Source organism: Thamnophis sirtalis, unplaced genomic scaffold (genome assembly GCF_051295495.1).
Source record: "Thamnophis sirtalis isolate CommonGarterSnake01/CBP01778 unplaced genomic scaffold, rThaSir2_p1.2 scaffold_8, whole genome shotgun sequence".
NCBI classification, from domain to species: Eukaryota; Metazoa; Chordata; class Lepidosauria; order Squamata; family Natricidae; genus Thamnophis; species Thamnophis sirtalis.
This window is the reverse complement of record NW_028261388.1, coordinates 83277397-83300953: the sequence shown is the minus strand read 5'-3', so window position 1 is coordinate 83300953 and position 23557 is coordinate 83277397. Positions and strand designations below refer to the sequence as shown.

Genomic DNA, 23557 nt, shown 5'->3' with positions numbered 1-23557 from the left:
TGTGAGGGAGAGAAAAAATAATTAAGGTCATTGATCTAAAGATGAAAAACTTTAGGTAAAAGACAAAAGTGTTTATTATCCATTTTTGGGTTCCTTACAAGAATATCTTTTTGTGCAAGTTTGTGATAGCTTAATGATATCTGTTGCAGTTTTGTGCTTTGTGATAATACCTTACTGAGATTACTTCTTTCAATATCTACACAGGAATTATCATCTACTAAGAACAGTGAAGTAGTTACTAATTTTTACTGAGTTTACTAAGTTACTAGTTACTAAGGTTCTTGATAAATGACTATCAGACTTTGAAAACCTGGTATCACTGGATCATGTTCAACAATTTTGTTGAATTAACATTAAGTAAAAAGGTTTTTAAATTGGATTTTGAATAAATGTGCAATTAATTGTTACAGTTTTGAATTTTACTGTTACTATCTTCCTTCCGTCCTGCAAACCGCCCAGTCACATGACCCCCCAGCCACGCCCACCAAGCCACGCCCACAGAACCGGTAGTAAAAAAAATTGAATTCCACCACTGGGTGGGGGGCACTGAGGATCAGTTTGTAGCACCAAGGGGGCGGTGGACTGACAAAGTTTGGGAACCACTGCTCTAAACTTTAGTAGTATAATATACTGTTTATAAGAGTTGCTTTGAGCCTATTATGGAAACTCCAATTAGTGGAAAAATCAGTATCCATTTGACGTTTGGGAGAATTCAGAAAGGTCCTTTTACACATACACTGAAAGCTTTACCTGGCTGTATTTATTTCCATTTGAGTTAAAGCTTGTACTTTTAAAACTGTACAAAATTAGAATCTGGATACCAGGAGGGATGCTGTGGCTCAGTGGCTAACACTCTCAGCTTGTTGATCAGAAAAGTTGGCAGTTCGGCAGTTCGAATCCCTAGTGCCGCGTAATATGAGTGAGGTCGCATTACTTGTCCCAGCTTCTTCCAACCTAGCATTTCAAAAGCATGTAAAAATGCAAGTAGAAAATATGTGGGAAGATAACAGCGTTCTGTGTGCCTTGGGTGTTTAGTCATGCTGGCCACATGTCCACAGAGATGTGTTTGGATAGTGCTGGCTCTTCGGCTTTGAAACAGAGATGAGCATTGCCCCCTAGAGTCAGGAACGACTAGCACATATGTGCGAAGGGAACCTTTACCGTTCCAGAAGGGAACCTTTTCTTATATATCACATGTGTTGAGGTGAAATCGTGAGATTTCTTTTTTGTTGCTAGTGGCTTATTACAACTATCTCAATTAAATTTTTAAAGATTGTGGTTTAATAATTGCCAACATTAAAAAAGACAACCAACCAATTGATTTAATTTTAAAAAGCATTCCGTTATGCATTTTATTGAACATTTGAAACTAGATATGCACAGAATGTTAAGAAGTGTGAAGGGGGAGGGAATAATAGCATTCAAATCCACATGTTCATCCAGGAAGCATGAGTCATCTTGGTTGACTAAAAAGATATGGTAATATTTCCTAACCATTCCTTCTTAGCATACAATAACTCTTGCTTCAAATTATCTCTTCAAGCTCATATTTTGCAGCAGCCCAGATTAGAAAATGATCTACATTTGATCACCTGCATGATATTCTTGCAGTCAATTATCCCAATTAAAGAGGACAATGATACTTGCTTTCTGTGGCTCATTCACAATGGTGTTCTGTTTTGGAAATGGGGAGAGGAACACTGTTCATTCTGATTTTTGCAGAAACCTGTGTGAAAACACCTGGAAATTTCTAACACAGGAAGGGCTTTGTACAAGCTTTGCATATTTACAGTAGTAGTGATTTGAGGTTTATGGCAAAATTCTCCCCAAATCTTCCTCTCAGACACAATATTGGAGGAAAGGGGCATTTGAGATGCTACGGAGAGATTTCTTTATTGTACACCTGGCTTTGGGGTGGTGAAGTGGTAATTCAGGGGTATGTGTCATATTCAGTTTTCCTCAAGAAGTTTCACATCCCCATACACTTGTTCTGCCCTGTGTTTAGATGATGGTGGTGTCAATTTGGAAAGACAATCAGTTGATGTGTATGAATGTTGTGCATTCTGAATGACTCTATATCTATTTGTATGAATGTTCAAGTGTTGTGCAACCCTCTATTTCTGTCCCCACTCCATGTGTGTGCCTGCAATTATATTCCTTTTAGAATTTTGGCCTGCCACACTTTCTCTTATTTCATTATGCTGTTTCATTAGTATAGTTGATGGGAGGGGGGAATAGACAGGAGTAGGATTGTGGAATGTGTTGTTGTCATTCTTTACTAGAAGCCAAGGTCATCCTTTGTCTCCACACCAGTACACCTAACCGGAAGAAGCTGGGTGTGGATGCCAGCGTGGAAGAAGGAGATTGGACCATGTGATGGATTTATGGATGTGGAGACAAGTTCATGAACTTTTAACTGGGTGGAATTCTGATGTCATTTCCAGTATTGGGATTAACATAGATGTGCCTAAGATGTCTGCTTTATTAAATTGGAACCAAAAGGATTGTTTTGCCTTGGACTCTGATTTAATTCTACATGATACTAGGAACGCTGACAGTGTGGTGTTTTACTTAAAAACATTCTCTACTGTTTTAGGGTCAGGTAAGGGGAGAATGCAAAAGAATTCTGGTTCTTTCTCTTACTTAAAGGCCAAACATATACTGATTAACATTCCGTGTCTTAAATTGAATACAAATTTGAGGTGAATTTGCATAAATCTTCTGTTCTGTCATGGAAAGGTGATCAAACAGGGTGTCTAAATAGAAAATGAGCAAAGGTTCAACAGAAATAAAGGGCTGCTTTCAAAACAGCAGCAAGATAGTTACAGAAAGAAGCTAAGGATAAATGTCCCAAATAATATGTAAGGAAATCTTAATCCCAATTTTTTTAAAGAAAAAAATCTTCAATAAGAATTAATCCCAATGCATTATATGTTTCTTTAATTCAGAAGAAAAGAATCTCAAAAGTGATTCTCCTTTACAAACAGTATTCTTCTTCTGAATATTTTATTTTACATCTGTCGCTCAATTGCGGTAAATTCCCCTTGCTATGTAGCAAGTTAATGCTGAAGATTTAGACTACATTCTATACAGGCATATCTGAATAAATTAGATTTCCTTCTGAATAGACATACATAGGATTGCTTTTACAAGCTTATCCTTGTAAGGGAGAGCTTATTTTGAATCATTTGCTTCTCTGAATGAACAATTGATAGAGTGTTACTTCTTTTTGTTATCACTGCAATATATATGACTTAGCAAGAGCCTCAGTTGACAGTAAAATGTATGTCCTGTTAAATTAGATAACTGAATCCTTCCCTCCCTCTACCCAAGAAATTTTCTTTAGGCTTATGAAAAGTTCGGACTACAAATAGATTTTTCAAATGTAGCAAGATTACAATCGTATATTAAGGGGGGAAGGAATTCTCGATTAAACTTTTCATTGAACTAGATTATTCTCCAGGGCATCATGGGAGGGGCCACAGATGGGTTATTATCACAGCCTGATTGGTCGAGACTGAGTGCCAATCTTAAAGCCACTCCTCTTCCTTCATAGCTCCAGTTTGTCACTCAGTCTGGTCAAAATGACTGTGTTTTTTATTAGCCCTTGCTAAATAACTCTTTACCTTTACTTGGCTTACTTAAATTGGCTATTCTAAATTCTAGATTGTGGGCTGCTGTCTTGCTAAAGGGGCCATTCGCATTTGCACCTAATTAGGATGCAGAAAAAAAGCCTAATTAGGTTTTTCAAATGTAGCAAATTAGAATCATATATGAAGGGGGGGAGGGAATTCTGGATTAAACTTCTCATTGAACTAGATTATTCTTTCCCATTAGAAAAGTTATTGTTCTGTCAGGATAATTTAAAACTTTTGGTTGCATCCATAGATATAATGATTTGAAGATATTTCTCTAAATATTATGGTAAATCTAAGAAGTTGAGAAACAGTTTGTTGGACCTAGTCAGAGGTGGGTTCCTACCAGTTCGCACCTATTCGGTAGAACCGGTTCGTCAAATCTACCGAACCGGTTAGAAGAGGTCCCACCAGTGGACCCGGAAAGCAGGCCACACCTACAGAAGAGGTTCCAATTTTTTTTGAAACCCATCACTGGTCCTTGGATATGATTATTCTACACTATCATGCTCCTATTTATAAAACTCAGTGCCTCTGTGAAAGGTAAGGATGACTACTGCGTTTGTGGTGCAATCAGAACATTGCGTGTGTTGAAGTTGTTTTAACGCAAACCAAAGATGCCTTTAAAAAAAACAAGTTTACATCATATTCTTCTGCATGCCAGTGCTGTGTGTGAGGTAATTTAAGGTGGTTCTGACAAGTGTCGTCAGCATCTTCATATCTGGTCACATGGGCGGCAAGCCACTCCCACAAAGGAGGCCACACCCACAGAGTAGGTTCGAACAATTTTTAAAACCCACCACTGGACCTAGTCTACGACCAGTCTTTTCTGCTACGTACATCTGAGCAACATGAACACACATTGGCAATATACGCAGCAGTTGGAGCATATGCTTAGTATAAATTGGATGTTTCTCTGTCTGTATCTGTCAAGAGAACATAGAGAAGAATATTAAAGCAGTTCCTTTTATTCAGGAAAGATACATCATTTGATTAGAGCAAGGAAACAAGAAATGAAGTCCTACTTTTTAGCAACTGTTTTCACTTCCCATGGTGACCCATGTTAAGCACTTACTAGACATACAATGACTGAGTTAGTCTTACCAGTAGAATGGTAACATGCTCAACATTTCCTGGTCTGTGCCATTTTTGTGAAGTTATATTTGGCCCATCAGTTCTGGGAGTTGTATGTGCAGAATAATTATCAAAGGGGGTATCTCCATTAACATCAAGGACACTGGAAATAAAACTATAAGCGCTTGATCTTTGCAGTTACATAACTTGTCTACATGGGTTCAGAGATACAGTACGATATTCTTTAAGTCAGACTTGGCTCCAAGTAATTTCATAGATATATCCAAAAAAGTTGGTTTTATTTTTTGGTCGTCTGTGTACTTTTTGCTACTCTTCCTATTTAGTTACCAAGGTGGCATTTTCAAATATTATCTGGATTGCTTTGCACTAATAGTTTGTTCTTTTGAGATGTGGACATTCTTCTATTATGGCATGATAGATAGATGGAGTCAACTATTCTATTTTTGCAACTCCTTTCCATGCATTTTTAGATACAGATCATTAAGTTGCAATGTTGAACAAACTCCCTTTTCAACGTTGCCCACTAGAAATGCATAAAGTTAATCTAATGTAGAAATCAAGAAAGGCTGCATTAAAAATAAAATCAGGGAAAACTAATTTGGATTAGTTACAAATATTTTAATAATTTACATTAAGGGGAAATAAAGGAAGATCATTTTCACCTATGTAAAAAGCTCAGTTTCAGATATACAATTATTCTCAGCCTTGATTATTTTCCTACTTTTTAAAAATAAAACCAGAATAAAACAAAGGAAAGTTGCTAGTTTTTAAGCATCCAAGAATAAGCCCTTTTCCCCACCTTTCCTCTCTCTTTCTCTCCTTCTCTCTTTTACACACACACTTACACATACACACCTTCTATTGTATTCCTTCCCACTCCCATATAATACTACGAAATTGATTTGTGGTGCAATGGAGCTATTCTAGAGTATTGTGTGGAGTCCTTGGTATTCTCTGAGAATGATTTTTTTTTTTGCCCGTAAAGATGTTTTGTTATTCACCTGGGTGACATCTTCTATTCTAGAATGGACAAGGATTTGCTCTCTAATTATATACAGTTAGTTCTCTTGTCAGAATTTGCGATAATATTTTCTCCTTGGTAGTTCCTTGAGCCGAGTTGGCGCAGTGGTTAGGGTGCAGTACTGCAGGCCACTTCAGCTGACTGCTATCTGCAGTTCAGCAGTTCTAATCTCACCGGCTCAAGGTTGACTCAGCCTTCCATCCTTCCGAGGTGGGTGAAATGAGGACCCGGACTGTGGGGGCGATATGCTGACTCTGTAAACCGCTTAGAGAGGGCTGAAAGCCCTATGAAGCGATATATAAGTCTAACTGCTATTGCTATTGCTATTGCTATAGATATACTTGATTGTTTATCTGCATTGGTAGTTCCTCCATCTGGGTATTGTTTTCAACTTGATATGTTTGTCTCATGTTTTTTATTATTAGTGTATGGTATTGTTATACTAGTGAGGAGACTATAATGCTAATGCAGAGTAATAGTTTGGCTGCCATTTTTCCAACTCTATTGTGTTACATGCTCACATGCTTTCTAAGGTAGGCTACGGGAGGATGAGCTAGCTTCACACCAGAAAGAAAGACAAGTGGCTCTTTCTGCAGCATCCTCCTCCTTCCACTGAAACCACCTCACAAACAGGCATTGCAACCAGGAAGTTCAAAGCCAGCAGTAATTTGAACACCTGCACAAAGCACCAGCTCATCTCTCTACCAAGTGGTACCTATTTATCTACTCACATAGAATATGCTTTCAAACTTCTAGGTGGAGAGAAGCTGAGGTGAATGATGGGAGCTCACCTTACCATGTAGTGCTAGTACTCGAACCACTGGAGCAGAGACCATCTTCAGTGTCATTAAGCCCCTGATCCACCGTTCCTTGTCTGATGTTAATCCTGGAGTCAATCTCTTCTTATTTCAGTATTGATTGCTTGTAAATAGTTTTTTTTTATTTCTTCTTCACTTTTGTATTGCCTCTTTTGAATGGTATGTAAATGTGCTTTATCTGTATTTGCCTGTTGATGACTAATTTATCTGAGTGCCAAACTTCCAGGAATTTTCTAGAATTTTTGGCTTTAGCTTGGTGTAGGATACTCACAGTTTCCCAGATAAAACTGTAGTTAAGTCTGTCCATGTGGTGTGAAATTAAGTAGTTTTCATCATACTGCTAGTGGATGGATGCTCTCTGCTAGTCTTCAGCCTATCTATCTTGCATAGTGGCTGTCTCAGATTTTCCTTATCACATGGGGAAGCAATATATAGCTATAACAGTTAGGGGGATTAGTTAATGTCCACCTATAGTCAAATTCTTTACAAAGAACATTTTTCAGAAAATACAATTGTTACTATATAGGCACTTTAAGGCAGTGTGAGATGCTAAGAGAATATTAGTAAGATTAGCAATATGCTAGCTAATTTATTTAAGTGATTACCATGTTCCAGATTCAATTGTAGAGACTATTTCACAGGTTTAAATCCTTCTTAGCTTTGTGTGTATCAATATTCAAGGGGTAGAACTAGCAATATCAATAGCACTTAGTTAGTTAGATTAGTTAGACTTAGACTTATATACCGCTTCATAGGCCTTTCAGCCCTCTCTAAGCGGTTTACAGAGTCAGCATATCGCCCCCAACAACAATCCGGGTCCTCATTTTACCCACCTCGGAAGGATGGAAGGCTGAGTCAACCTTGAGCCGGTGAGATTTGAATAGCCGAACTGCTGAACTGCAGTCAGCTGAAGTAGCCTGCAGTGCTGCATTTAACCACTGTGCCACCTCGGCTCTTAGACTTATATACTGCTTTTACAGCCCTCTCTAAGCAGTTTAAAGAATCAACATATTGCCCCCAACAATCTGTATCCTCATTTTATCTACTTCTGAAGGAAGGAAGGCCAAGTCAACCTTTGGCTGGTCAGAATCACATTCCTGGCTGTGAGCAGTGAGATAGGCTGCAATATTGCTTTCTAACCACTGCGCCACATCTCCTTTGTTTAAATACTTTAATATGTGTATGAATTATAAGAACCTTATATATTAAATTGATAAAAAATATCTTTGTAGGATAATTGTGTCCCAAGTATAATCCAAAAATCTTCTGTCACAGTCTTGTGAATCTTGTCTTAAAATCTAGTTCTGCAAGTTTTTGTCCAACACTGATCTATGTGAAGTTTGCTTAGTGTTAAATACCCATAAGTAAGATGTTGGGTAGAAATTAAGCATTTTTTCTTGGAAACATTCACTAAATTACATATTTAATAATTAAGAAGCAGGGGAATAAAGTCTATTATTCAGAGCTTTTTGCTCATATTGACAATACAAGAGATGTACCTAATGATGTGCAAGGACACAAGAAATTTTTAAATGCCTTTCAGACGTTAATACTAGTAATTGTTAATGTAGCAAGCGGATGATTATTATATATATTTTTGGATTAATCATGCTCATTGCTTCAATAAAATAAAATGCATTCCATATGATACAGGATCATTTCTGTCCTTCCTACCTAGTCTTGGTTCTTTAGAACCAAGAGCCGAGGTGGCGCAGTGGTTATGGTGCAGTACTGCAGGCCACTTCAGCTGACTGCTAGTTCTGCAGCTCGGCGGTTCAAATCTCACCGGCTCAGGGTTGACTCAGCCTTCCATCCTTCCGAGGTGGGTAAAATGAGGACCCAGATTGTGGGGGCAATATGCCGACTCTGTAAACTGCTTAGAGAGGGCTGAAAGCCCTATGAAGCGGTATATAAGTCTAACTGCTATTGCTTTATTATCCACATTTTTCCCCTTTTTTGGATGTACAGTCTCTAACCCTACTACTCAGAGGTCAAATACAGCGCTCATCCTGAAAAAGATTTCAGAAAGACATGCTGATAATTGTATATAGGTTACCTTATCTGCAAAATATGTTGTTCCAATGAGCAATAGTGTTTTCAACTTTTTTCTGAATGGTGGTAAACAATTTGGGCATTTTTTAAAGTAGGTTTTATGTACAGAGGAAAGATAGTAGCCAGGTCCAAGATTTATTTCAGCTGTGCTCAGAAAATACATTAGTATCTGATCATAGCAATGGGTATATCTTTTTTTTGGGGGGGGAGAATTTGAGAGATCATATAGCATAATCAGTATTTAACATATACAAGAATTCCTGTTAAAAGTAACAATGTTAGAAAACTGCCCATTAGGTCTATTCAAATTACAATCAGTAGTTTGGCTCAAAATATCCTGATATCTAATAGTAATCTTCAAAATGGTGTTGGATGTTTTGCACATCCAAGTATGCATTTCAAGACTAAATGTAAATCTATGCTTCCTTCTTTCTGCAACCTCTGTGAGTCATGTATACAGCTTTTCATAAATTATAATCAGAAATGGCTGAGCTGTTCATGTGGAGGCTGTTACATCTGGAATGAAAAAAGGAGGAGGAAATACACATTCACAGCATTTTGAGGGATCAAAATAGCAGAGATGAGAATTGTTCTTTGTTTCTAGCATCTAGAATATTGATAAAGGCAGCAGCTCCTATTTAATATATAGATATATAGGACAACCCTAGAATAAACATTGCAAGTTGAAAAAAAAAGTTAGCCCTAGATCAGATCTTTCTTGTATCATTACTCATGTTAGAATTGACTGCAGGAATATATCTTCACAACGTGGTATGAGTATTTTTACCAGCTCTTCATATCGCTGTTTCATATATTTTCACAGTTATAAAGCTTTACTAAATCTTCCAGTGCCTGGTTGAAAAACCATATCCTGAGCCTCAGAGATCTTTCTACTACAAAACAGCGATATGGAGACTTTGAAATCTTTTACAGAGTTTCTGCCCCACCAAGAAAAAGATAGATTACATATTTAAGTTTTTTTCTTTGGGGTGTGTAATTATTATATTTCACTTTTTGTTATATGTGACCAATGTACATTTGATGGTTTTGTCCTTCCATCCTCACAACAGTTTTTTGAAATAGGCTGGGAATAAGTGATTTCATTCAAAATAATCCAAAAAAGTCTTCACAGCTGAATGGTTTTTTGAACTTGGATCTTCCCATTTTAGCTCTATATCTGATCACCATACAATTACTGCCTTGGATGATTGATGTACATCTCCCCATTTGTAAATGCATTTGAAATAGCTTCAAATCCTCCCTTCGTAATAATGCTTAGGTGATTTTTTTTTTTTAAAAATGTGGCTTTTGGATTGGTTTAGAATTAAGAAAGATTCTTTGTCTCATAGAGTTGCCTCTATGAAGATAGCAGTTGCTGAAGGCAAAATGAGAGTCTTAACATTCCCAAATGACCAAACACTCTACTTCTTCTTAGGAAAGAATAAAAACTGAGCAAATTAAACCAAATCCCATTTGTGTATGTTTTGCCACCTTGAAATTTTACGATCACAAAACCCAGAATTTAAGGACATTGTTATAATAAACATATGTTGCATCACAACAGAGTTATCCAAAACGGTGCTATTTTTAAAGTGTTGTTTTACTGTTTTATCTGTTTAGCTTTTTAGCTAAACAGATGCGCAATGCGCTCTACATGGGGCAGCCTTTGAAGAGTATTCGGAGACTTCAACTCGTCCAGAATGCAGCCGTGTGAGCGATTGTGGGTGCACCTCGGTACACCCACGTTACACCTATCCTCCGCGAGCTGCACTGGCTACCGATCGGTCTCCGGATACGCTTCCAAGTGCTAGTCGTAACTTATAAAGCCCTTCATGGTATTGGACCTGGGTACTTGAGAGACCGCCTGCTGCCAATTACCTCCCAAAGACCCGTCAGATCTCACAGGGTCGGCCTCCTCCGGGTTCCGTCTACCAGCCAATGCCATCTGGCTACCACCCAGGGGAGGGCCTTCTCTGTAGCAGCTCCAGCCCTTTGGAATGAACTCCCCGCGGAGATTCGGACCCTCACCTCTCTCCAGGCTTTCCGGAAAGCCGTCAAAACCTGGCTGTGCCGGCAGGCCTGGGGTTGATGAGTTCCCCTCACCTCTCGACTTGTATGGCTGTATGACTCTTGTGTATTTTAATTACGTGTATTGTGTTTGTATCCCCTTTTCCCCTTTTGAGTTGTTCGCCGCCCTGAGTCCCTCCTGGAGAAGGGCGGCATACAAATAAGCTAAATCTAAATCTAAAAAAATATAAATGTGTCGTTCCTTTCACAGGGGCATATGTGCTGCAGGTCAAAGCAACTGATGCTGATGACCCAACCTATGGGAACAGTGCCAGAGTGGTTTACAGCATTCTTCAGGGACAGCCATATTTCTCCATTGATCCCAAAACAGGTAATTGACATTCGTTCCTTTGGAGTGTTTTCTTCTTTTCTCTTCCATGTTTCAGGCTGATTTGGCACTTACTGTATCTCAGCACTCTTTATCTAATTACAAAGGAAGAAAAGAAAGGCCATTAATGCTCACTGGAAAATGCCAACTGCTTTCTTTTGATAATACAACTGTATTCCCACTTCAGAAGCAACTGCTGAACAAAAGGACTAAACAGATGCTAAAGAACTGTGTACAGGTCCTGTTGCATAAGGAGAATTGTGTGATTGTGTGATGTCACTATTTTCATTTTACGGGGTCTTCTTTTATATGAAATGGGGGTAGCATTCGGGACCTCATTGGAGCAGTTCCAACTTTCAATTTTAAAATTTTTTATTTCCATTCCATTCTATACAATCACATGTTTACTGTGCATAACCAGGGCATATAACATTGAATAATAAACACAGCCCTCACTTATATAGAAAATGCCCTCTACAATACAAGCCCAATATACCTCCTTGGCCCACCATACACCCTGTTTCAACCCCCTCCAACTTTCATTCTTCCTTCTTACATACCCCGGAGCAGTTCCAACTTTCATGAGCTTGGCAATTTAACCAAAAACTTTCTTACCTGAGCTGCATTCATGCCATTCTATTTCTAATCAAAATTAGGCAGCTGGTTTAGAGTATTAATTTGGGCAGTTGTAAGGAAACTCGTCCCTTTGGAACGAGCTCCCCGCAGAGATTCGGACCCTCACCTCTCTCCAGGCCTTCCGAAAAGCCGTTAAAACCTGGCTGTGTCGGCAGGCCTGGGGTCGATGAGTTCCCTTCCCCTCTCGAATCGTGTGGCTGTTGGTTGTTTTTATATGCCCTGTACTTTTTGTTGTAGTTTTTGTGTTTCCCTTCCCCTCCTTGGGTTTGTGCGCCGCCCTGAGTCCCGCCGGGAATAGGGCGGCATATAAATAAAATGAACCTTGAACCTTGAACCTTGAACCTTGAATCTCCAGAACTTTTCAATTTCAATTTTTCAATTTAATAAAATTTGTATGCCGCCCACTCCCTTGGGACTTACAGGCAAGATAAGAGGTTTAGAGGTTTTAGAGGTTTTATTTGCATTTGTAGGCCGCCCTTTTCCCTGAGGGGACTCAGGGCGGCTCACAGAAAACCAGGGAGGGGGGAATACAACATTGAGACAACAACATATAATAAAATAGTAAACAACATGCATACATCATTCGGGCGGGGTAGCGATCCTTATCCCCAGGCCTGACGGGCGAGCCAGTTCTTCAAGGCTATGCGGAAGGCTTGGACGGTGGAGAGGGTACGAATCTCCACGGGGAGCTCGTTCCAAAGGGTCGGGGCTACTGCTGAGAAGGCCCTCCTCCTTGTAGTTGCCAGCCGACATTGGCTGGCCGATGGAATACGGAGGAGGCCTAGTCTATGAGATCTTATAGGTCGTAGGGAGGTAATCGGCAGAAGGCGGTCTCTCAAGTATCCAGATCCACTGCCATGTAGGGCTTTATGGGTGATTAATAGCACCTTGAAGCGCATCCGGAGATCGACAGGTAGCCAGCGCAGCTCGCGGAGGATAGGTGTTATGCGGGTGAATCGGGGTGCACCCGCAATCACTCGCACGGCTGCGTTCTGCACTAACTGAAGTCGCCGGATGCTCCTCAAGGGCAGCCCCATGTAGAGCACATTGCAGTATTCCAGCCTAGAGGTCACAAGGGCCCGAGTGACTGTTGTGAGGGCCTCCCGATTCAGGTAGGGTCGCAACTGGCGCACCAGGCGTACCTGGGCGAATGCCCCCCTGGTCACAGCCGTTAAATGGTGGTCGAATGACAGCTGTGGATCCAGGAGGACTCCCAAGTTGCGGACCCTCTCTGAGGGGTGTAAAATTTGACCCCCCAGCCTGAGTGTTGGAATATTGGCCAAATCTTTGGGAGGAAAACACAACAGCCACTCGGTCTTTTCTGGGTTGAGCACAAGCTTGTTAATCCTCATCCAGTCCATGACGGCCTCAAGACCCCGGCCCATCACGTCAACCGCTTCATTGATTTGGCACGGGGCGGACAGATACAATTGAGTATCGTCCGCATATTGATGGTATCTAATCCCGTGCCTGCGGATGATCTCTCCCAGCGGTTTCATGTAGATGTTAAATAGTAGAGGGGATAAGACCGAACCCTGCGGCACCCCATAATTTAGGGGCCTTGGGGACGATCTCTGCCCTCCCACTAACACCGACTGCGACCTGTCCGAGAGGTAGGAGGAGAACCACCGTAACACGGTGCCTCCCACTCCCACCTCCCGCAGTCGTCGCAGAAGGATACCATGGTCGATGGTATCGAAAGCCGCTGAGAGGTCAAGGAGAACCAGGATGGAGGAGTGTCCTTCATCTCTGGCCCTCCAGAGATCATCCATCAATGCGACCAAAGCGGTTTCTGTGCTGTAACCGGGTCTGAAGCCTGACTGGAAGGGGTCTAGATAGTTTGCTTCCTCCAAGGACCGTTGGAGCTGGAAGGCCACCACCTTCTCAACAACCTTCCCCAGAAAGGGGAGGTTGGAGACCGGGCGATAGCTGTTAAGAACAGCTGGATCCAAAGATGGTTTCTTCAGGAGGGGTCTCACCACCGCCGCTTTCAGTGCGGCGGGGAAGTTCCCCTCCCGAAGGGAGGCGGTTACAACCGCCTGGATCCAGCCTCGTGTCACCTCACTGCAGTTAGCAACCAGCCATGAGGGACACGGATCCAGAACACAGGTGGAGGAACTTACAGCTCTCATGGCCTTGTCCACATCCCCGGGGGTAACGTCCTGAAAAACATTTTTTAAAAAAATAAAGATAAAAGATACAGTTATTAAAATTGCACACCATCCCTTCTGTCTAAGTGGGGCTGGATATCGATCAACAGCCCCAGGCCTGCCAGAACAGCCAGGTCTTGGTGGCTTTACGGAAGGCTGGGAGAGTGGTGAGGGTCCGGATCTCTACAAGTAGATCATTTCACAGGGCCGGCGCAGCTACAGAGAAGGCCCTCCCTCGGGGGGCCGCCAGCCGGCATTGTCTGGTCGACGGCACCCGGAGGAGGCCCAACCTGTGCGATCGTATTGGTTGTTGGGAGGTAAGTGGCCATGGCATGACAAAACCGCACTCGTCAAAATAGCGGTGATAAAACCGCGTTGCTAAAGCCGCAACGTCATCACCGCCGCGACAACAGCGCGGCGACAGAAGGGCACTTTAAAACAGTGCGACGGCAGAAAGCCAATTTAAATTAAGGTAAGGGTTAGGATTAGGATTAGGATTAGGTTTAGGGTTAGGGTTAGGGTTAGGGTTAGGGTTAGGGTTAGGTTTAAGATGCTGAGTGCTTCAGAAGGCGCGGATTTGCCCTCTGCGGTTATGTCAGCGCGGATAAGGGCTTCACGGTTTTGTGGTGGAACGGTTTTGTAAGTGGCAGGAGGCGGTCTCTCAGGTAGCCAGCTCCTAAACCATGTAGGGCTTTAAAAGTAACGACTAGCACCTTAACCATTATCTGGGTTTATCCCCCACTATGGCCACTGTTAAGATTTCTAGTTCAGCACTACCTGGAAATACACAGCTTTACAGTTCTCATTTATAATGTAGCATAACAATAGAGAAGGGAATCATTTTATTCATAGCATATTTTTTTCACACATCAGTGCAGTAGTAGTAACTATTAGTTGCCATCAAATGATACAGATTACAGGGGTGTCAAACTGGTCCCCTGCAGTCCAGATGTATCACGCCAAGGGCACGCCCACCCCCAGCTCAGCAAAGTGGAAAAACATTGTGAAACTTCATGTGATGGCAACGTGATGCGGCGAGTTTGGCATCTGTGATATACAACATTAAGAATAGGAATCCCCTGAATGCTGTTGAATATATTTAGATGGATTTTTTTTTAAAAAATGCTGCCTATTTTTGATATAAAAAGTAACTTCCTATGAACTCCCTCTCCTAAACCTAATAGTCTTCTTTTACCTAAAGAAATGTTTATCTCTGAGGAAACAGTTGTTTAAGAGATGCACCTTCTGGTTTTATCATGCAAGCCCTACTTAGAATAGCTGGGATTGTTTTATTTTTTTGTACAATGACTGTATACTTGATTGACAGATAGAATATTAAAAACCCTTTGCTTCCTGGCTGATCAATTATTCCAAGAATACAATCTCCCTATGGAAAAAAACAAAGCATAGCTATGTATTTTCCTTCCATAAATTTACAGCAATCTTGTGTTAACCACATATAAAATATGTGAGTAGTAGGGACTTCGGAGCATGTGCTATGCTGATAAGCTCTTATAATTATATATTAATCTGCTATTTTAATGAAGGTTGGTGTTCAGTGGAAATCTATCCTTTCCCCCCCTCAGCAGCCTGATTTTGGCAGGTGGAGGATGGGAAATGGATGTTAATGTCAGCCTTGTTGTGTGGAGGTCATTGGATGTGGTGGATAGATGCATAAACAGCCAGAAATGCTCATGGGATTGGAGGACAGTTAATTGCATATCTTGTCCTATATTTTGAAATGTCATTCCTGCGTCTGTATTTAATAATTCAATGACTTAACCAAAACGTTCCACGCTAAATGCTGCCAATTGTGTGCCTTGAATGCAAGGCAGACAGGGCTGCTGGTCTGCCTCCTTTCTGAAAAAACGGAATTTGTTTTCCCAATGAGTCCCTACTTGAATGTCAAATTGGAGTATTAAAAACCCTTGCTTCCTGGCTAATCAATGCGCGGAGATGGAAGCAGCATAACACAGCACAAGCTCTCCAGAGGTCATGTTCCTTGTCAAATACACTCTGTTTTAACAAAAGAACATATCAGAAAAGTGAATCAGTAGCTTTATTTTATTTTAATTTGGATGAGTTACCTCCCTCTTCCACTTGCTCCAGGAAATAAAAATCACCTCTTTCTAATGTTTTTTTCCCCTTAATTAGATCTCACTGGCAATAGAGAAGTTTTAAAATCCAAACTCCTATGACTTTTACAACATTTCTGGATCAGGTGAATGACAATACAGAGATACCCTTAGGAATATCTGCTCTTCCTTTCTTCTTCATTAATTATAGCTGAAGGAACCACCAAAGCAAGAGCAGGTGAATTTCGGTTTTAAATACTTAGCATTGCAAAAACATGAAGGTTATTTGTCATAGGATGAAAAAAAAAAAGACACAGGCTTCAATTACTAGGATCAACTATAAAATGTAAATTCTACAGACACGTAACTTGTTATTTAGGATTTGATCTACTGATCAGTAGGCCCTCGGATATAACCTGGTTCATCTTTTCATTACAGACAAAGGAGTATCTGTACATACCATATACTGTATATTCCCCCATCAGAGGTGGGTTCCTACCAGTTCGCACCAGTTCGGTAGAATCGGTTCGTCAAATCTACCAAACTGGTTAGAAGAGGTTTCACCAGTGGACCCAGAAAGCAGGCACACCTACAGAAGAGGTTCCCAAAAATTTTGAAATCCACCACTCTCACACACACACACACACCCACACACACACACATAGAGACTCACACAGAGAGAGAAAGAGAAAGAAAGGAAGGAAGAAAGAAATAAAAAAAGAAAAAAAGAAAGGAAAAGTGAGAGAGAGATGAAAGAAATAAAAGGAAAAAGGGACAGAGAGACAAAAGGAAGGAAGGAGAGAGAGAGAGAGAGAGAGAGAGAGAGAGAGAGAGAGAGAGAGAGAGAACACATGGCCAGCAAGCCACTCCCACCAGGTCACATGGCCAGCAAACCACTCCCACAAAGGAGGCCACACCCACAGAGTAGGTTCGAAATTTTTTTGAAACCCACCACTGTCACAAAACATAGTCTATATAGCTCTGTGCTCCGTAGTTTAAATTATATACTTTTTTCATCCTACCCTTCTGAATTAATGGATACTTTGCCATTTTCATATGACCTAGAGATACTTAAATCGTGGTTGACATAACTAGCATAAAACCTGCTAGTTCCTATCACACCAGGTAGGAACAAAAACCATTACAGCCCTGTTGAAATAATTCTTATTTGGAGTCAATAAATTTTGCCTTCCTATATCCTAGGTGTTGGGTTTTTTTTCCCCATGTTGATATTATCATACTCCTTGTCACAACATAAGCTTCATGCTGACCCACCAATCAGCCAATGGCTGCACAGAATTGTTCTTAGGAAATCTTGTCATGAGAAATGTAAAACGACCTCTTTAGATGTGTGTAGAACTGTGGTGGGTTTCAAAAATTGTTTGAACCTACTCTGTGGGTGTGGCCTCCTTTGTGGGAGTGGCTTGCTGCCCATGTGACCGGATGGGAGTGGCTTGCTGCCCATGTGACTGGATATGAAGATGCCGACGACAGAACCACCTTAAATTACCTCCAACACAGCACTGGCATGCATAAGAATATGATGTAAATTTGTTTTTTGAAAGGCATCTTTGGTTTGCATTAAAACAACTTCAACACACGCAATGTTCTGATTGCACCACAAACGCAGTAGTCATCCTTACCTTTCACAGAGGCTCTGAGTTTTATAAATAGGAGCATGATAGTGTAGAATAATCATATCCAAGGACCAGTGGTGGGTTTCAAAAATTTTTAGAACCTCTTCTGTAGGTGTGACCTGCTTTCCGGGTCCACTGGTGGAACCTCTTCTAACCGGTTCGGTAGATTTGACGAACCGGTTCTATCGAATAGGTGCGAACTGGTAGGAACCCACCTTTGGTGTAGAAGATTGGGAAGGCAATAGATGGGGTTTTATGCCTTTTCTGTTTTCCTAGGCAAAATAGCATTCTAATAATAGGGTTGACCTAATTATGTAAATGTTTTTAGATGTGGATTTCGCTATTGGAATTTCTTTCCTCCATTCCCTGAACTTCTCCAGTCTACAATAGCACGTTCTTGCCTTCATCCTAGAATAGATCAATCTACAAACCTTTTTTGTTTTTTTAATGTTGGAAATGGGGAGCCATTTCTGTTCTCCTAATAAAGCTGACAAACCTCAACAGTCAGCAGAAAAATGGAGGAACTGTACCATTTCACAGCTTAAAATGTATTACTTGAAAGGTACAATTATGACTGAACAGCACTAAACACTTAAGGACATAACTATAATTGCAAATACCCAAGACATCTAAATGATGAGGAACTAGCCTAAAGCTATTTAGGAAAAAAAAAGAAGCATGTTAATGTAAAGGAGGAAAAAATCATTCCCCTTGAGGCAAATTCAAGTGATTTATAATTATTTTTGAATGGCTAAGCATTGGCAAAAGACAATCAAGAAAATCAACTTTGTTCTTGCTCAGCCCAATTCTAATTCCTTTGGAGGCCTTGAGTTTATTTATTGCTGTAATTATCAATTTACACTTGGGTGATAGGAAGAAAGATTAGCCTTGAAAATTAGTGTTGGTATATCTATCAGTTGTGCTTTCCCTAAGTTTCTCATTTTTCTGACCATTAGTTCTTTTGATCTTTGTTGTTATTTTCAACATTACAAAACTTAGTGAAAAGAAATCTATGCATTAGAAACAAATGTTCTGTTCCCACACCAGATATTTAGTTTATATTGCAGTGCTATACAACTGTCTATCTATTTTCAACTATGTCCCTGATGTCACTATTATCTACTGTATGTCTATCACATATATATTTATTCCCCTTCTGGTGAGTTAGTAATTTCAGTTTACAACCTCGAAATGTTATTGTGGTCTAAAACTTTTGTGAACGGACACAACGAAATAGAGTTTCTCTCTGTAGTATGGCAGTACAAAAATAGTTAATGAATCCCTAACATTTCTCATCTTAAAAGTTAATTACATGTTTGTTATTTGTTTTGGCTAAGGATTTATGTCACAACATAAACATACTTTCTTTACAAAGGACTGTTTCAATTTTACTGACAATTGGAGCCGAAATCAAGAAAAAGAAGGAAATATTACTTATAAACGTGCCAATTATTTCCACTTTTTATTTCTAAATAGAAGATATGTCACAATAACATTTGGACAGGGAAATGTATTATTTTATTAGGTAGCTCTTTGGTGGAATGACAGTCAGTTGTTCTTGCGCTGAATTATTAGAAAGACTTGAATTATTTGTTCAATACATGTATAAATATAATTATACTGTTCTTCTCTGGAACAGTGTCCTTCACCAGATAAATCCAGTTCCTCTCTTCAGTATATCAGCAAATGCCCAGTATACTTTCAGCCACGGGGTTTACCCGAGTTCAGCCTGGTTCCAAATTCATCAGTCAGGGAAGTTCCCATTGGGACATCTTAACAGGGCCTATTGCCTGAGGTTAAAGGAAAGCACATTACTTCCATCGTGTTTCCTCTTGCGTATGCTTCTGTACTAGCCAATACCACAACCACCCTGAATGCACAAGACTCCCTAAAAAGACCATTGATTTGATTTATTTATTTTAGTTAAATAATTCATCTCACAAAAGTGACTGTGGGTGTGTACAGAGAATAAAACAAAAACAAAACACGAGGTTAAAATACAGGTTAAAATACAAAGTCCAATCACAAAGAGAAAGCACATCACCCACAGCAGAGATTGCCCATGTATGTGGAGGGGCCACCAGGTTTTTGGATCCTTTTGAAAGGGTAACAGGATCATATCCAGATTTTGAGGGGGATGAGGGGGGTGATTTGTTCCATATTGCAGATGCAGTCATTGAGAAGGCGTAACTCCAGGATGGTATGCTTGGTGAAGGACACATGGAGGATGTTCCCTCTGCTGCATCCGGTGGGGTGACCAGAAACAATGGAGGAGAAGCAGTTCCACAAATAGCTTGGCTCTATGCCCTGTAAGGCTTCATAGAAGATAGCCAGCACATTGAACCACAATCAGGAACCTAAGGAAATGTATGGACACACATGGCATGGTATTCTGGAGTCCCTGAAACATTACAAAGGTGGCTGATTGGGAAGATATCAGATGGAGACTTGGTCACAATATATTCCCTGCTCCAGTCTTTTACTTAAACCTGCTTCGTTCTACCTAATGTAGGACTTCCCTTGTGTTGTGACTCAGCAGTAGTTTGCTGTGAGTTGAGTCGGGATGCAAGATTAACAATGCAGCTGGGGCTCGTTAGTGGCGTCTTTTGGTGATAAAAGGACAGATGGTGCCACTCCCTGGTTGCGGGAGTCAACGTTCATTCGTTCATTCAACGTTCATTGATCCTCGGTCGTGGTTTATTTGTGAGAGACACTTGGAGAAGTGATTTGCTTTCTGTAACCCTGATTCGAAGAGAGACTTGGAGAAGTGCTTTGCTTTCTTTTTGTACACCTTGTTTCGCCATAAGAGAGATTTGTTTTGCATTCTGTTACCTGCAGGCAGAGACTTTATTTAGGTTTATTTTGGGCTCGCAGCCAGTTTGAGCCGAGGACTGATAAAGTTAGTTCCTTTTAAGTTTGTCTGCCTGTCGTCTGTTAACGAGCGAAGGAGGGGGGGACAGAACACCTTGATATCCATAATTGAAATATTTGCCTTGCTCATTCCTCGGTCCCAAAAGAAGACGATATAGGGATTTCAACAACATTGTCCAAATCTAATTCTGTTCACAAGAAACTATTTTTAAACAGGCAGATGGAAATGATGTGATGTAAACATTCCAGAGCATCATTTATTGCCTTGTAGTATCATAGTATAGAATTCCTTGTCTCTGGACAGCAATGAATGCCAAATGACATATGTGCTAGGGCAGTGGTCTCCAACCTTGGCAACTTTAAGACCTGTGGACTTCAACTCCCAGAGTTCCTCAGCCAGCAAAGCTGGCTGAGGAACCCTGGGAGTTGAAGTCCACAAGTCTTAAAGTTGCCAAGGTTGGAGACCACTGTGCTAGGGGACACATTGTGAACTATTCTGAATTCTTTTTTTCATGAATAAATAGCTAACAAAGATAGCATTTTTCTTTCCTTCCTAAAGGTGTCATAAGAACAGCCTTGCCAAACATGGACAGAGAAGTTAAGGAACAATATCAAGTACTCATTCAAGCAAAAGACATGGGAGGCCAGCTTGGGGGACTGGCTGGAACCACGACAGTGAATATCACTCTGACGGATGTCAATGACAACCCACCAAGATTTCCCAAGAGTAAGTTGTCTATCCTCAAAACTCAGAATGAAGGAGATGTTATGCTAAATGGGACAAGAAACCAAGTGCGTTGATTTGTTGTTGTTGTTTTTTTTGTGTGCAATCTAGAGACCTTGCTATGAAAGTTGTTAACAGAAAACAGATATTACAGTTTTTGTCTTTTGATGCCATATATTGTCTGTCAGAATTTGTCCTGTCAGATAAATTGGAATGTTATTTATCGTTGCAAGCAGTCCCCAGTTTAAGAACAAGTCCTGTTCCCTAGAGATGTCCTTAAGCTGAATTTGTACATAAACTGTACAAATATGATATTCATAATACTGTGTATTGTGTATTGAACTCAAACCATTGTGTATTTAACTTGAATCATTGTATATTTAACTCGAATTTTGCTACCACAGACTGTCTTAATTATGGGCCATCCTTAACGTAGGGCATTCTTAACTCAGAACTTAATGTACATTATTTGTCATCATTTAAACTGTACATAGACAACTTATAATTTCTCTGAACATTAGGAAAAGAAACGAGAATTTGAGAACATTGGGATAAAGCATTATGTACAAAAGAACTTTGGGAAAAAAGTCAGATTCCCCACCTCTACCTGTTAGCAATATTATGTGTTTGTGACAGGGGTGGGTTCCTGCCAGTTCTAAACTCTTCTATAGAAGAGGTTCCACAAATCTACAGTGCCATTTAGAACCGGTTCCAGCTCACTCCCCCGTCCGTCCGCACATCATCAAGATGAAGAGCGAGAGGAGAAATTCTGGGAGTTGAAGTCCACAAGTCTTAAAGCTTTCAAGTTTCAACACCCCTGGGTTTTTTTCTAAAGGGTTAGGAATGCAAGGGTCTTGTAACTTGACAGCTTTAAGACTTGCATGCTTCAATGCCAGAGTTCCTGAGCCAACATGACTGGAGGAAGAATTCTGGAAGTTGAAGTCCACAAGTCTTAAAGCTGTCAAGTTTGAACACCCCTGGGGTTTAATTTCTCTAAAGGGTTAGGGGTGCAAGGGTCTTGTGACTTGACAGCTTTAAGACTTGCGTGCTTCAAATGCCAGAGTTTCTGAGCCAACATTTTGGTTTCTAAGCAAGAGCGTTGTTAAGTGAGTTTCACCACATTTTACAAGTTGGCCATGCCACCCAGTCACATGGCTGCCAAGCCCCTCCCACCCAGTCACATGGCTGCCAAGCCACTCCCACCCGGTCACATGGCCAGCAAGCCACTCCCACAAAGCAGGCCACACCCACAGAAGAGGTTCTAATTTTTTTTTGAAACCAACCACTGGTTTGTGAGTATGTATAGTTAGTAGACACTGCTTTTATCTTTTCCCAAACTCTTTGTTACAATATTAGCAACCATTACATCCATTTTCTCTGATGAGGAACATTCTAATTTGGGTTCTCTCCATTTTTCATTTAGCCAGCAGCTTTCATTATGCTACTGAAGTATTTCATAAGAACTATTCAGAATTATAGCTTACATAATTAGTGTCTACACTTGCTTTGATGGTTTTTTCCTCTTTCTACCCCTGTGCTATCATATCTTTCAGACTGTAGGACTGAAAATACCTGACTGCCTTGTTTCAAATCCTTAATCCACTCTGAGAACCTTTTGGGGATAATTAAAATACTTTATGCATTAAGGATGTTAAAAAGACAGAATTCTTATTCCCCCCTCCTCCTACTCTGTAACACAGGCCATCCCACACTCATGTCCTCAAGAAGATATTTTACAAGGGTCTTACCCTGGCTACTTTTAACATTAGGGATGCATTTTGTTTTCTCTATCATGAAACTGATGAGACAAACTGCTTTTAGAACCGAAGTGGGTTCCTAATGCTACAGCTCAGGAGGGAGCTTTTTAACTTTCTAATGATTCAGTTTTGGGGAATCTAATTCTTCAAGATTTTTTTTTTATTTCCTTGTTCAGCTATGTTTTGTGAACGCTATATTTTTGTAGCATTTATCCAAGGTGCCCGGGGTTGTTTAAGGAACAAAAGCATATTGGTTTTGCTGAATTTTCTTGAAAGGGGATACATTTAGAGACTTCTATCTATATAAGTGTAGCCTCCTCTAATAGAGTTCCTTGCCTATAAAGAGGAGTAGCTAGATTGCAAGAATGAGGTTTATGCACGCAAGCGTGCAAAATTTGATTTGCACAAAGCCTATGGAAGTGGGTGGCTATAATAAATGTAATTAAATAATAAAATCAATAGCATGGTTGGCCTAATGCAAAGAGTGAATCAGATCATATCGTTAGATTAATTAGTTTTAACAGCCTTATAACTGACATTAAACTTTTTTCCCCCCCTTCGGATGCTAATAGAATCAGAATGGACTCCGTTTCTGATATTTCCTCCATAGCCTAAGCAGTTCTATTGTTTCCCTTAAGTATCATGTTAGAAGATAAGTACAACATCTTGACTTATCCTGAGAATTCAGGTC

The 23557-nt window shown here is 40.4% G+C and overlaps 1 protein-coding gene across 1 annotated transcript in view; it reads left to right on the top strand.

The window, feature by feature from the left end:
- The window catches only part of CDH12 (cadherin 12), a 409272-nt gene that overhangs the window by 335657 nt on the left and 50058 nt on the right, over nucleotides 1–23557 (top strand). Inside the window, exons 5-6 of the mRNA XM_087721991.1 lie at nucleotides 10900–11019; nucleotides 20945–21112. Coding sequence (XP_087578117.1) covers nucleotides 10900–11019; nucleotides 20945–21112 — 288 coding nt within the window. The remainder of the gene's footprint in view (nucleotides 1–10899; nucleotides 11020–20944; nucleotides 21113–23557) is intronic.